The 15090-nt window shown below is 52.9% G+C and overlaps 1 protein-coding gene across 1 annotated transcript; it reads left to right on the top strand.

Moving 5' to 3' along the window:
* Positions 1-7593: 7593 nt before the first annotated feature.
* Positions 7594-12353, top strand: NPAS4 (neuronal PAS domain protein 4). Its single transcript, XM_068556000.1, has 8 exons — positions 7594-7768; positions 8496-8647; positions 8826-8928; positions 9047-9320; positions 9502-9611; positions 9958-10093; positions 10215-11632; positions 12325-12353. The coding sequence occupies exons 1-8, from the start codon at positions 7594-7596 to the stop codon at positions 12351-12353; spliced, it is 2397 nt and encodes a 798-aa protein (XP_068412101.1).
* Positions 12354-15090: the final 2737 nt, after the last annotated feature.

The following is a 15090-nucleotide window of genomic DNA, read 5'->3' on the forward strand; positions in this document are numbered from 1 at the left end:
GCCAAACCTGGTGGAAGTGGAGATTGGCCTCCCTTACCAGTGGCTGGCCCTCTGCACCTTCACACCGTGCACCTGTAAACACAGCTGCGGGCTTCGGTGGCTTCTTTTGTGGCACGTGTCCTGTGTTGTCTGGTTTATGATACTGCACTCCACCACCCCCCCCCACCCCACCTACTCAGCACAGCTGAACCTGGTCAGCCAGTCACTTGACACCTGGCAACTCAGCCCAATCACACCTCCTCCGGGAAGCCAACCCGGACTCCCAGGCTCGGTCATCCCTCATTTTGCTCTCCCCAAATACCGTGTATGCCTTCTTCCCAGCAGTTATTCCACTTAAATGGCTTGATCGAGTTCTCACTTTCTCACCAGCCTGGATGCTCCATGAGGTTAAGACCAAGCCCGTGTTTCTAAACCACCGCATCGCCATTGCCTAGCACAGACGCTGGCACAAACTCAGCCCTCAGATGTGTGTGTGTGAATGAATGAATGAGTGGCATACCTGAGGCCCTGCTCTGGGCCGGACCCTATGCTGGATGCCGAGAATACGAGACCAGGCGTAGACGCTGGTGGGGGAGACAGACAAGCAAACAGGCGGCGACAATGCAGGATGAGAGCTGCACTGATGAGGAGGCACAGGGGGCCGCGGGGGCCGTTGAGCAGGGGCCCTGGACCCAACCGGAGGACCAGAGGACAAGGAGTTAGCCAGCTGGAGAGCGGTGATGGAGAGGATCCTGAAGCTGGGCTGAACTAATGACTGAATGTGCGGAAGGTCTGTCTCCTCCCCCCAGACCTCCAGCTCCCTGAGGGCAAGGCGGGCATCCTGCACTCCTTTCTCCCCTACGGTGCTAGGGGGAGTGTTGGGTCCCTGCTCTGCATTTAAAGAGTGGTTTCAGTTGATTGATTTTCCTTCCCTCCTTGGAACATGGCTGGTCTGACACGCTCCTCACTGCGTTGCTTGTGCCATCTTCTCTCAGCCCTGCCTTCAGGCCCTGGCCTAGAAAAGCTGCATCTTTTCCCACCTGAGCTGCACTCTCCCCCTCCCACCCTCTCCATGATTCCGTGCCCCTCACCTTCTCTGCTCAGCCCACTCACCTGGCTCTGACCGTCTCAATGCGTGGGCGCCAGCGTGTACCTTCTTCACATGAGATTTGTTGATTTCATAACCATAAATAGATGAAATGTTCTGAATACTTCCCTATGCAAGTAGAATTGGGGGAGTGATAACATAATGAAAAGACCTCAAGAGAAAGAAAACAGCCTGCTAAGATGCGTCTTTGCACAAACCAACACGAGGATTATATTTTCACTGCAGACTGGTGGACCCTAGACCCAGGATGGGGGAGGTACTTGGGAATCTGTTAGAAAACCTTTACATGGTTTCAAACTCATGGATTCAAAAGAACAACCTAGTTAAAAGTAGCAAGAAGTAGAAATCAGGAGACCTGGGTTCTAATTCTGAATTTCTCTCATTCTAGCTGTGTGACCCTGGACAAGTTACTAAACTTCTCTGAGGAAGTGGATAGAGAGTCTTCCCCTGGGTTAGACTGGAGGCTCTAGGAGGCCTGAGACCCCACAGTACTGTCATTTTCCTCCCACCAGGACATTTTGTCTTCTTGTTGATACCTTAATCACCACCCAAAATGCAGTCTTGAGACTGGGGTTGGGGTAGGATGGAATGGAGTATCCTGACTCTTCATTGCTAACTCCAACTCATGTTGCCATGGGGACAGGATGTGGAACATCAGTTCTGCATGGGGAGGCTACATCTACACAGCTACAGAGTGGCTAGAAGCTAGTAAGGAGCCTAGCCCATCAGGGCTTCCCAATCTCTTCACCCTTAAGGAGTACGGGGACACTACTGCTCCAAGGCATTTGGAAGAGTAAAGGGAGATGAAATGACATTTTGGTATGCCCTGGGTCCAGAGAGCTTCTGGTTGAGAAAGAGAGAGACAAGCAAAGATATTCCTAGCATGAACTCATCCTCTACTCCAAAAGAAAACAATCTTTTTCTGTAAAGTGTCAGTTTGTAAATATTTTAGGCTTTCAGGCCATATGGTCTCTGTTGCAACTGCTCAACTCCGCCATTGTAGGGTGAAAACAGCCATAGACAATATATAAACAAATGGATGTGGTTGTGTGCCAATAAAACTTTATTTGCAAAAACACTTTGGGGGTTAGATTTGGCATGCAAGTCAGAGTTTGCAGACTTCAACTCTACCCCAAGGTACAAGAGAAAGCCTGGACTTGGGAGCAAGAGCTAGGCTTAAGGCTCAGCATCGCCAATAACTTGCTGTGTGACCCTGAGTAAGTCATTGTGTCTGAGCCTCAGTTTCACTATCTATCAAATGAGCATAATAATATCAACCTGATTTGTCATGATGAGAATAGGTCTAACAGGTCAGAACAAATCTGAAGTCTTTTCATCCCTCTGTTCCATCACTTCGGGTGGAGCTAACCCCCTCCTCAGGCCATGCCCTTGCCTGCTGAGGGTGGGCAGCAGCCCGCTGGAAGGGAGGAGGTGTTTCTCTCTAGAATCAGATTCTTGGTCTGGCTTTCCAGTCCCCAGCCCCAGGTGACCCCATTTATGCAGCAAGCCAAGCACAGGAAGAAATGAGGAATCCCTTCCTTTCCACCATCCAGTCATTTGGCAGGAGGCTACAGTTCACTTGAGAAAGTGATGTGGCTGCAGTGGCTGGTGGCCAGGCTTCAGAGGAGGCATTTGAGACTCAGGCTGGGACTAGAGTTTGGAAAGGTAAGCTTCAGTGCTCTTCTAGATTGTTCACCTATGACCCCAATTTCCCTGGGGTCCAAGTCAAGTAGCTGCACCTGTGGTCTGGTGGTGACTTGCAGCACCATCAATTGCCTTAATGGATCTGTCTTGAGCCATCTTGTCTATCTGTCTGGCCTGACCACCACTGAGATCTTGCATCCTTTGGCATCTTGTCATCTGTTCTGAAGACCCATCAAGTGATTCATTCATTCATTCGTTCATTCATTCATTCATTCATATTTTCCCTCTCTCTCTCTCTCCCTCCCTCCCTCCCTCTTTATCCTTCTCATAGACACATTTGTCCAGAGCCATACAGGATACACTTTGACAGCCCTCTGTCTAGATCCTTGCCCCAAGTCTCCAGAAAATTAGCCTTAACCAGGAGTCTCCATGCTGTTTTAAAGAAGCAAACTCCCCATTCACCCTCCCGCTCCCTCCCAGCAGGTCATCCTCCCTGAAATCTCTGGAAAAGATATACCTTCTCTTCTCTGATACAGGCTGAGGGGTGATGTCCCTCCAGGTCCCCAGTAAAGCCATGTAAGACAGGGGCAAGGGATCTCACGGCCTGTTCTTGCTATAAAAATCCCTTTTTCGGAAAAAATAATAAAGAAATAAATCAGCCAATCCCTCCTCGATGCCATCACCTCTTCTTGGTGATTTTTCGGGGAAGGAGTGGGCGGGGTTGCCATGGCAACAGATGCGAGCTTGTCTCGGTAAAGAAGGGACCTTGATATTTTTTCTCTCTCTCATTCTCTCTTTCAGTTGTGTGTGTGTGTGCGTGTGTGTGTGCGCGCTGCGCATGCCTGTGCCCACACCAGGAATTTTTTTTTTTTAGAACTAAAGAAAGCCCTTCTCTTTCCTCAGCTCCCCAAATATGGAGTGATGGAAAACCATTTACTCCTGCAGGCCAGGGACGATTCAGGATGGTTCAAGAGAAAAGGGAGAGGTCATATGGGGCTCCTTTCCTCCATCTTTTAGCTAGAGATTGCATGCAACAGAGACCTTCACAAATCGTTGGGGTCCAAGGGCTGGAAAGAAGAGAAGATGTTGGGTGGAGAGAGATGATTAAGGCATAAATGGTGCAAGAGCCCAACAAGTGACATCTGAGAGAGCAACAGAAGGTGCACTGAGGCTAGGGATGCAAGCAAATCCGTACACACCATCAGGTGCTGGGAGAGAAAGGCACAGAGCCAACTCAGACGTGGACACAAACACACACGTGTACAGGGAGGCACACAGAAAGCTGCAAACATATAAATACATACCAGCACAAACATAGAACTACACACAACACAGGAAATCATAGACATTCTTAATAAAGACAGGCATAGATGCAGGCATAAGTAAATGCAGAGATATAAAGGGATACGGACACTCAGCTACGAAGACACATGCGAACAGACATACAGAGACCTACAAATACAGTCATGGTCAAATGGACAGACAGACACACACACACATTCTCAGAGTCTGGTCCCCTCCCTTCAATTGCCCAAGCATCCCCAAGCAGCAGTGCATAGCTGGAAATGCTGCAGGCTCACACAGAGAGTTTGGGTGGGTGGCTCCTGCTCCCCCCATTTCTTCTACAAACTCACCCCAAGGCCCCCCTCTGAATTCATTCCCTTGCCCACTTTCCTATAGTCAATGGGCTCTAATACCTCCCTCATCTCAGACTTCCAATTCTTAGCCTGTTCTGCTGCTGCTGCCTGCTGCTTGTTGGGGTGGGAGGGAGGTGTGTGTGGGGTGACTCAGCCAGGCCAGGATGACTCACACTGCCAGTATTTTTAGCAGCGGCCAGGAGCTCTCTAGCGTGCCAGCCGCCCCCCTCCTCCTGCTTGCTATTTTGGAACCATCACTGGCGATATAAATAGCTCCTCTCCCACGTCCTGAAGCTGCTGCCAAGCTATTTTTGGTTCTCCACAGCTAAAAATAGCTTTAAGGAGGTGGGATGCAAGGGGTGTGGGAGTTGGCCTGGGGAGAGCAGACATTGGGGCATACAGAGCTTCTCAACTTGAATCAGAGTGGGCGAACTAGGATGAGCCCTTCTGTGCCCCCTCCCTTGTCCCTTTCTAGACCCTTCTTCTCTTCCAGAGTGCCTTCCCCCCAGTCCATTCTGGAAAAATCCAAGGGCTTTTCCCTTGAGCCCAGTCCCCCCCCCCATTTACTTCACTCCTAGAGCTCAGATATCTTGCCCCCCTACAATCCACTCCCTTATTCATTCTCAGAGGAGAAGGGGACAGCCAGCTGGGGCCTCACTGTGAGACCTGTATGGATTCAAGCTCTACTTTAACGTCCCATGGTCCATATGACATACCTTGTGATAGTTCAGGACCACGGACAGCGGTGATTGCCCCATTCTTTCACCGCGGCTCTACTCAGCTTGCTGGAGACCGGCTGGACCAAACCAATAGGCACCTCTGGTCATGGAGAGGAACACTAAGAATGCCTCTCAGTCAGGGATAAAGAACCAATAAGTGAATAAAACAGGAACACTGCCCTGGATTTTCCTACAGGAAAGGGGTCCAAAGATTAAGGGCTTGTCCAAACAGAAGCTTGAGCGAGGGGTGGGTGAGTATGTCAGGGGCCAGACAGAGATGAAAGTAGAACAGAGATACACTTTCTGAAGGAACCATTCTTCTGTCACCCAGGTAAATAGGGTTAGAGACAGTGGCAGACAGGCAGACAGACATACCCCTTCCCTCCATCTCAGCTGTGCCACTGAATATGGGAAGGTTGATGTGGATGGCCCCAACCTCTGCCAGAATGCACAGGAGGTCAGGATTGGGCCCCCAGAGACCCCCTTCTTAGACAGCCTTCTTGTCAGTTGTCTCTCCTCCTCCCACTCTACCTCTCTTGCTTCCACCCTTTTCCACGAGGAGTGAAGACCCCAAATTTTGCTTCTTGGTGTCAGAGTTTATCTCCACCACTCCTATGTGACTTTCTACAATCAGGCCAATCCCTTTCTCCCAAATTTTAAGTGGCCTCATCCCCAGCCCCTCAAGTGACTTCACACACACCCTTACCCCACAGAATTCGATTTCAGATAAAATGTCCCCTAGCCCATTTCCTTCCCCTTTGTTTGGGGGAAACAAAGGCACCCTTCAGCCCCAGTAGAGAGTGGTCATCCATGCTGAAAAGAGAAAGAAGAAAGAGGGAGATAGGGCAAAGTGATATGATGTCGAGACAAAACTGACAAAGAAGAGAGACGAGAGAGAGCGGAAGGGGGACGTTTTGGGGGGCGCAGAGGGCGCACAAAGCTGAGATAGACCACCAAGCCGGCAATGAGATAAAGAAACTAGCTGGTGCGGGGCGGTGGCGGGGTGGGGGGTATGTGGAGAGTTGAAGATGGAGAGACAGCGAGGAATCCTACCGCCCATGACGGGGAAGGGGTTGGAGGGGAGTGTGGACAGCCCGACGGAGTTAAGGGGTCTCTGGTCGGTGCATGGATCGTGCAGAGGGTCCAGCACGGCCCCCTCGCTTCTCTGCTGCTTCCCCATCCTCCCCGCTGGAGGCAGGGGGGAGCCCTCCGGAGCGTGGCGGAGGCAGCCAGGCCCCGCCCGCCGCCGCCGCCGCCGCGGCAGCCGCCGGAGGATTCCTGTCCTAATATGGAGCTGGGATTCCCCCGGCCCCGCCCCCGCCCCCGGCCCGCGGGGAGACGGAGGCTTGCACTCGAGCGGGGGGGGGGGTGGGGGGATATGCGGGTGGTGGCGGGGGGAGCCGCTGGCTTTGGGGGCTGGCAATGGGGGAAGGGATACCTTGGTGTAGACCCAGATCCTCACCAGGCCCTGGGACCCTGCCTCACTTTCCCCCGTCAGTGGCTGAGGTTAATTAGTTGACAGAGAAACGAAGAGTCACTGCCGACTGCGGCGTTGGTGCAGGTGTTCCTATTCTTGGCTGTGGGAAAGTAGAACCAAGGCCAGATTCAGCTGGTTCCTCTCCCTCAGGACCTCAGGACCCTTTTCCCACCCATCCTAGGGACTTAGAACCCCCCCCCCCAAGACTCCCCCTGCTAAATCAGCAAGGCCCGGGTTTGGAAAGGGGGGAGGAGGAGATTTGTTCTTTGAAAGTGACTAAGGGAATCCCGGATTGAGTAATCCCTAGAGAGAAACCCCAGCTGCGACCTATCCCACAGAGGCCAAGGAAGGTCCTTCTCCCCACCCCCATCCCCCCGCCCCAGACGAACTTGACCTTTGGCAAATAGGGAGGGGGGATTTGTGTACGACCCTGCTCTTCCCCTTTCCTTTATCTCTTCAGAAATATCATTGTCAGAATCAGCCCCTCCTGCCCTCTACAGACTCTCCTGCCAGGGGCTTCAGACCGCCCCAACCCTTGCCCTGTCCCTTCCCTCAGCTGAATACATTAGGATACCTGGGTCCCTGCACCCCCTTTCAGGCCTTCCTAAAGCAGCGCCTGCCTCTCGGCGCAGCTGCCGCCAGCCGCGGCCCCCTCCGCAGCCTGCGTTCTCCCCCTCCCCCCGGCACCCCTCCCGCTCTCGTTCTACGTCATGGGATGACGTCGGAAGCCTGGGAGGGAGGAGGAGCGCGCCCCCCCCAACCCCAGCCAGCAGCTCCCGCTGCAGCTTGCTTAGCCCAGCCTCCCGCCCCCCCTTTCTCTAAAGCGAGCCCCCCACGCCTGACAGGAGCTATATAAGGCGGAACAAGGCAGGCGAGGGGGGCAGCGCAACCGAGCGGAGCCCAGGAGAGGAGACAGAGAGAGAAAGAGCCTGAGCGAGAGACGGGGAAGCAAGGAGGAAGCCACCGGTGCGTGGGGACAGGAACGCAGGTGTTCGGAGCGCCCGAGCTGGAGCTCCGCAGCCGCTAGTCATGTATCGCTCCACCAAGGGCGCCTCCAAGGCGCGCCGCGACCAGATCAACGCTGAGATCCGGAACCTCAAGGAGCTGCTGCCGCTGGCTGAAGCGGACAAGGTCCGGCTGTCCTACCTGCACATTATGAGTCTTGCCTGCATCTACACTCGCAAGGGCGTCTTCTTCGCTGGAGGTGAGCAAACTGGGGCGGAGACACGAGCTGGCGCGCGCTGGGGAGAGTGAAGCAGAGGGAACCCACTGGGACTGCCGCAGGTCTAGGGCAGCGTGTCGGCGAGCTGGGGTGAGAAGGAACTAGGAGAACTCAGGAATTCCCACTTTTCCTCCTGAGTTCTGTCCAAACCTCACCTTAGTTCTGAATGAGGGTTAGAGAGCCTGGATAGTGTCCCTGGTGCCAGACTTATGGGAGGAGGAGAGCCAGGACAGAATGGCCCCAGTCCCCACCAGCGCAGAGGCGCTCCGGGGAGCCAGGGAAGGGAAGTCCGGGAAGTTACAGGGACGGAGCCGCCAAAGCCTGGGGAAGCACAGACGCTGTTCACGATACTGGAAGGGCTCTTCTGCAGCCGGTGGAGCGCTGCCCGCGGTGCTGACAGCACCACCGGGTAGCAAGGCGCTGCCCGCGGTGCTGAACGCTCGGTCGGCTTTGGAGCGCTGTCCGTGGTTCTGAAACCCAGACCCGCCAAAGCCCCAGCCCCGACTTAGAAGTCGAAGGGCTCGCTGGCTGGAGAGATCCAGCAACAGGTTCCCCGGGCAAGAGCTGCGGGCAGCAGGTCAACAGGTGTGTGCAGAAGCAGGTCCATGAGGAATTCCTCAGAATTTGCTGAAACCCAGTCCATGTCTTTCTCACTTCTGTTTTGCTTCCCAGTCTTACTCCTGACTCACCCTATCTTCTCACTCTGCAGGCACTCCTCTGGCGGGCCCCACAGGGCTTCTCTCAGCTCAAGAGCTTGAAGACATAGTGGCAGCACTACCTGGATTCCTGCTTGTGTTCACGGCGGAGGGGAAGCTGCTATATCTCTCTGAGAGTGTGAGCGAGCATCTGGGCCACTCCATGGTGAGTGCTGAGGATCCTTTCAGCTTGGACTGCAGCACAGATGGGAACACAATGAGTTTTCCACTTTTGAGAATCTGAGAATTACTGGGGAGGAAGTTATAGCCTACAAGATGCTATGTGCCAAAGATTGGCTCTTGCTGCCTTCATTAATGGTCATCTCTCCTTTACCTTTCTCCAGGTGGACCTGGTTGCCCAGGGTGACAGTATCTACGACATCATTGACCCAGCTGACCACCTAACTGTGCGCCAGCAACTCACCCTGCCCTCTGCTCTGGATAATGGTGAGAACTCCTTTCTCCTTTCCTCAATCCAATATGCCTCCTGCGGCCCTGCTCCTTCGCATTTGCCATCTCTCTCAGCCATTCACTCTCTTACCAGTTTTTCTCTTCACTCACCTAGATCGCCTCTTCCGCTGTCGCTTCAACACCTCCAAGTCCCTCAGGCGCCAGAGTGCAGGCAACAAACTTGTGCTTATTCGAGGCCGATTCCACGCTCACCCACCTGGGGCCTACTGGGCAGGAAATCCTGTGTTCACAGCTTTCTGTGCTCCACTGGAGACAAGACCCCGTCCTGGCCCTGGCCCTGGTCCTGGTCCTGGCCCTGCCTCACTTTTCTTGGCCATGTTCCAGAGCCATCACGCTAAGGACCTGGCCCTTCTGGACATCTCAGAGAGGTAAGCCCAGAGTGTTCAGACCCCAGGGAAAAGGCATGTCAGAGGTGAGGGGACCCTAGATTCTGGAGTCAGGGACAGGGAGGATGGGATCTAAGGATGCAGAAGACCTGGGAGGGAGTGAGATGCCTGGGTATCAAGCAGGGAAAACAGAAAGCTGACCTCATCCTTTCCACCTTCCCAGTGTCCTAATCTACCTGGGCTTTGAGCGCAGTGAACTGCTCTGTAAATCATGGTATGGACTGCTGCACCCTGAGGACCTGGGCCACGCTTCTGCTCAACACTACCGCCTGTGTGAGTGTCCAGAGAGGCTGAGGACAAGACAGGGAGTTGGGAAAGGGCATGGGAAACCTGACCAAGAAAGGCTGTGATCAAGACTGATGTTGGGGAGATATCAGAGGCTAACAGTTTTGGATGCTATAGGGTGAACACTAGGGTAAGGAGTCAAGGTGAGAATAGAATCAGAACTGGGGGACTCTGAGTGGTGAGGTCAAAGTGGGGAGTTGAATGGTGCAGGTTAGGGTAGTCAGAAAAGAGGATGTCATGAATATCCCAATTCAGTGGAGAGGTCAGCGAGGGGGGAGTATAGGTGGTGCTGTCTGATGGGCGTCCTAACTCTGCATCTCTTCTTTCCCCTCAGTGGCTGAGAGTGGAGATATTCAAGCAGAGATGGTGGTGAGACTGCTGGCCAAGCCTGGAGGCTGGGCGTGGATTTATTGCCTTTTATATTCAGAAGGTCCGGAGGGTCCCATTACTGCCAATAACTACCCAATCAGGTGAGCTGCAAGCCAGGGGCCTGGGAGGCAGCTGAGGTGGACATGGAGGAGATACAAATCAGAGAACTTTTCTGGGAATGGACACCACACCCTTACCGGCTGCCTCTTCTCTCCTCTCCAGTGATACAGAAGCCTGGAGCCTCCGCCAGCAGTTAAACTCTGAAGAAACCCAGGCAGCCTATGTCCTGGGCACCCCGACCATGCTGCCCTCATTCCCGGAGAACATCCTCTCCCAGGAACAATGCTCTGGCCCTAATCCACTCTTCACCATGGGGCCTCCCCGAAGCACCAATTTCCCCAGTGCTCCTGAGCTGGGTGCTGTCTCAACACCAGAAGAGCTTCCCCGACCCCCCAAAGAGCTTGGCTTCAGTTACCTGACATTCCCATCTGGCCCTGAGCCTTCTCTTCAAGCAGACCTGAGCAAGGATCTTGTGTGCACCCCACCCTACACGCCCCACCAGCCGGGAGGCTGTGCCTTCCTCTTCAGCCTCCATGAGCCCTTCCAGACCCACTTGCCCACTCCATCCAGCTCTCTCCAAGAACAGCTGACTCCAAGCACTGTGACCTTCTCTGATCAATTGACGCCCAGCAGTGCAACTTTCCCAGATCCGCTGACTAGCCCACTGCAAGGCCAACTGACTGAAACCTCAGCCAGAAGCTATGAAGATCCTTGCACCTCCACTTTCCCAGATCAGCTGCTTCCCAGCATTGCCACCTTCCCAGAGCCTCTGAACAGCCCTGCCCATGAGCAGGTGAATTCTCCAAGCACAGCATTCCAAGCACACCTGAACAGCCCCAGCCAAACTTTCCCAGAGCAACTGAGCCCCAATCCCACCAAGACTTACTTCGCCCAGGAGGGATGCAGTTTTCTCTATGAGAAGTTGCCCCCAAGTCCTAGCAGCCCTGGTAATGGGGACTGCACACTCCTGGCCCTAGCCCAGCTCCGGGGCCCCCTCTCTGTGGATGTCCCCCTGGTGCCCGAAGGCCTGCTTACACCTGAGGCCTCTCCAGTCAAGCAGAGTTTCTTCCACTATTCTGAGAAGGAGCAGAATGAGATAGACCGTCTCATCCAGCAGATCAGCCAGTTGGCTCAGGGCATGGACAGGCCCTTCTCAGCTGAGGCTGGCACGGGTGGGCTAGAGCCACTTGGGGGGCTGGAGCCCCTGGACGCTAACCTTTCCCTGGCAGGAGCTGGCCCCCCTGTGCTCAGCCTGGACCTGAAACCCTGGAAATGCCAGGATCTGGATTTCCTGGCTGACCCTGACATATTCCTGGAAGAGACGCCCGTGGAAGACATCTTCATGGATCTCTCTACCCCAGACCCCAATGGGGAATGGAGTTCAGAGGATCCTGAGGCAGCAGTCCCAGGAGGGGCCCCATCACCTTGCAACAACCTGTCCCCAGAAGATAGCAGCTTCCTGGAGGACCTGGCCACATACGAAACCGCCTTTGAGACAGGTGTCTCAGCATTCCCCTACGATGGGTTTACTGATGAGTTGCATCAACTCCAGAGCCAAGTTCAAGACAGCTTCCATGAAGGTGAGTTGAGCCAAAATGTTCAAGAACTCAAGTTCCTCTCCTGCCAATGAGATGCTGGGTGGAATTAGATGAGTAAACTGCCCTCTCTGTTCCTCAGTTTCATTAGTACAGTAACATCACCTGCTGTGTAGGATAGCAGTTAGGATAAGAACTAATGAAAACAATATGGAAGTTCTGGACAAGTAGGCCTGGGGGGCAGAGATTAGGGGTGTGGGATAAGATGCAAGAGAATCTTGGGTAATGGTTTGTGCTTCTTAACTCTATGAGGGACCTAGATCAGCCATCCTCACCCCATTTTACAGATGAAGACAATCAAGATCCCAAAGTTAAAGAAACTCCCCTAAGGTTATACAACAAATTGATGGAAGAGGGATTAGAGTTCTATCTCAGTATTCTTTGTCCCCTAAAGGGAATACAGAGTGAGAATTTATAGGAGTTTGGGAAAGAGAGTGGGACTCAGCCCCTGGCCCCGTCAGAGGGTCCCTGCTATGGCTCCATCCTTTCCAAAACCACAGACATATTTTCACTCCATTCATCCAAACTACTCCCTTATCTTCTGAGCCTCTGGTGATCATTCAGTCATTGGACCAGTATACTGGAAGCCCATACTATGTGCCAACAGTGTACCACATCCTCAGCCTATCTTTCCTAATAGGCCTAACTGACTGTTTTCTCTATCTCTCTCTCTGCAGATGGAAGTGGAGGGGAACCAACGTTTTGAATAAGTCTGTGACTTAACGTCGTCAAGTATGGCATATTGTCATCAAGACATGGAGCCGCTCTCCACCCCCCCGGGATTGTTGGGGGGGTTCTGGGGGCCAGAGGGGGATAGATCCGATTCCCCAGGCCCTGCAGGATTTGAGGTGGGGGGAGGTGGGAGGGCAAGGGAGGGGAGCTTCTTTTTAAAATTTAGAGACATCAAGCGATCCCAGTTTCCATTTCAATCTGTATTCACTCGTAGTGAGTTTCCTTGAATGGGATTTCAAGCGGAGAATGGGGGAGTCTCACTTCCCCCGCCCCGCGCTGCCCCATGGGCCTGGGCCAGTTCTCCACTCCTGGGGGCCAAGCCACCCCTGGGCCTTGGTGGGGGAAAGGCAGTGCCCACCTGGGCCAGCCTGTGCCCTGAGGGGCTCTTGACACCCACGTAGAATTCTCTACACACCAGTAACGGGATTTCAATTCCGATGGACTCTGCCGCCCTGGCGGCCCTTCTTGTGACTTTTGCGCCCCGCGCCTGGGGTGGGGGGCGCGAAGAGACGCTACGTTCCTTTCCGATGGAGGAAGGCAGACCTGCCGCCGTCACACGTGTGCTTGCACGAGTGCGTGTACCTGGTGCGGGACTCACCCGGCTGCCCAACTGCCTGGGACTGCCCAGGTGGTCACCTCGTGGTGCTGCGGTGACTTTGTAGCCAACTTTATAATAAAGTCCAGTTTGCCTTTTTGGTACACCTGGTGTCATGCACTTCTGTGAAAAGGGAAGGGTGGTGAACTCAGAAGGTTGAGAGGTCCCAACGGGATCCTGGAGGTTAGGAGGTAAACTCTGGACCTGCTGACGGCCCTGGCATTTCTTCATTCACTCATGCACTCATTCATTCATTCACTCAACACCTGAGTGTTCTGTGTGTGGCTCACCCTGTTCTAAAAGCTGAGAGTTTGGAGCTGAAACAGATGCTACGTCTTGGCTTCAAGATGCTTTGGCATCCAATGCTAAAGGATACTGGAGTCTCCTCTCTGCTCCAGGCTTGCAGGGCTTCCAGTGTGGGAGGGAGTAGAAGTGTCTGGGGATGGGTAGGGGATTCAGCTTGACATTTTCCTGGACATGAGTTTGAAGTTTCAGGACATGAGTTTCTTTCTTCAGCCTGGCCCTACAGGCAAGCAACTTCCCTGGATTTAGGGTTCTGGATCTTCTCATTGGAAATGATAACCACCTCTTCTATCCCTGAATGGGGCTTTCAGCTGACAAGCAATTTTATATCACTTATTCACTGCAATAAAGCCTCTGGACAGGTGTATAAGCACCATTTCATTGATGGAGAAACTGAGGATCACAAGTAAAAAGTGATTTTTTTACTCCCACAGTTAGTGAGAGCCTCAGGTGGGCAATACACCCACGTCATCTGCATCCAAGCCCTGGCCTGTCCCCTCTGCCAGATTACCCAAGAAGGGCAGGCTTGGGCTGGGGCAGGGACCTCTTCCCCTCCCAGTCTGCAAACTGGAGCAGACCCCAAACTTCTGAGCAGAATATAACTTAGCGGGTCAAGAGAAAAAGTTTCCTAAAACACTGTCTTCCTCCAAGCTTGAGGGCCAAAAACCACAGGATATGGTGGGGGCAGAAATGAAAATTAGGAGCCAGAAAGACCTGGATTCAAATTCCACCTCCACTGACTATCTGCCGAGCGGGACGTGAGCCTCAGTTTCTTCACAGGTAAAATGGGGCTGAAAGAAACGGCCCTGACCTCCCAAAGATGCTGCTAGGACTTGATGGGGCCTCTTATAAGCTGAGGAGCACAGAAAGGACTTAAGTTATTAAACTGAGTTAGAAAGCAATGGTGACCACAAAGGCTTACAAGTTTCTTTCTCAAGGTGGGGAAGGAAACTCCAGGCCCCAGTCTCCTTCACCCCAGCCCATTGAAATACGGGGGCTGGATTCCAGGAGCTGAGAGCACAGCACTGAGAATTCCCTAAACCCCCTCTCATTCCAAATCCTCCAGCTCTGGGGCCGTGCCCTTCAGAGGTCCTATGGGAAGGAAGACATTCCAGGGACCTGTCACCTTTTTTCCACCTTAGATACATCCTTGGGTGAAACAGGAAGGTGCAGTGCTACCCTCTGCCTTCCTGTGCGTCTATTCTCCAACTTGAACAAAAGAACTGGACTGGAAACCCCAAAAGGGCCCTGTCTTAGCCCCACCCCCCACTGGTGCCGATCACAGGGCCAAACACACGGCAGGCGCACTAGAAATATTTTATCGAGAGGACCACTTCTGAAGATCAGCCTAAGGACTTGAGTAGGAAGTTACCAATTTCTACCACAAAAATTTTGTGCCTAAGTTCCCCAGAGGGCCAAGGATTGTATCTTTCAGCTTTGAACCTTAAGTGACCATAAGCTCAAGACACATATTGGAGTCCCATCTACAAACCCCTCTGGTATGTTAACTAAACTTACTGTGGCAATCACTTTGAAATATATACATATATCAAATCATTATGTCGTATACCTTAAACTTACACAGTGTTATATGTCAATTATGTCTCAAAAAACTGGGAAAAATTGTTCATTTTCTAATAAAAGTGTTCATCAACTGAAAAAAAAAACCCTAAAACCTCCCTGGTGGTCATCAAAAACAAGGGAAGTCTGAGAAGCTGTGACAGCCAAGAGGAGCCTAATGAAACATGACGACAAAGTGTAATGTATTCTAGATAGGATCCTGAAACAGAAAAAAGACATAGGTTAAAAACTA

Source organism: Eschrichtius robustus, chromosome 11 (genome assembly GCF_028021215.1).
Source record: "Eschrichtius robustus isolate mEscRob2 chromosome 11, mEscRob2.pri, whole genome shotgun sequence".
Classification (NCBI taxonomy): Eukaryota; Metazoa; Chordata; class Mammalia; order Artiodactyla; family Eschrichtiidae; genus Eschrichtius; species Eschrichtius robustus.

Coding starts and splice junctions, on each gene's coding strand:
- NPAS4 (XM_068556000.1), top strand. CDS start 7,594: ATGTATCGCTCCACCAAGGGCGCCTCCAAGGCGCGCCGCGACCAGATC. Junction 8,648..8,825: donor AGCATCTGGGCCACTCCATG/GTGAGTGCTGAG, acceptor ACCTTTCTCCAG/GTGGACCTGGTTGCCCAGGG. Junction 10,094..10,214: donor GCCAATAACTACCCAATCAG/GTGAGCTGCAAG, acceptor TCTCCTCTCCAG/TGATACAGAAGCCTGGAGCC.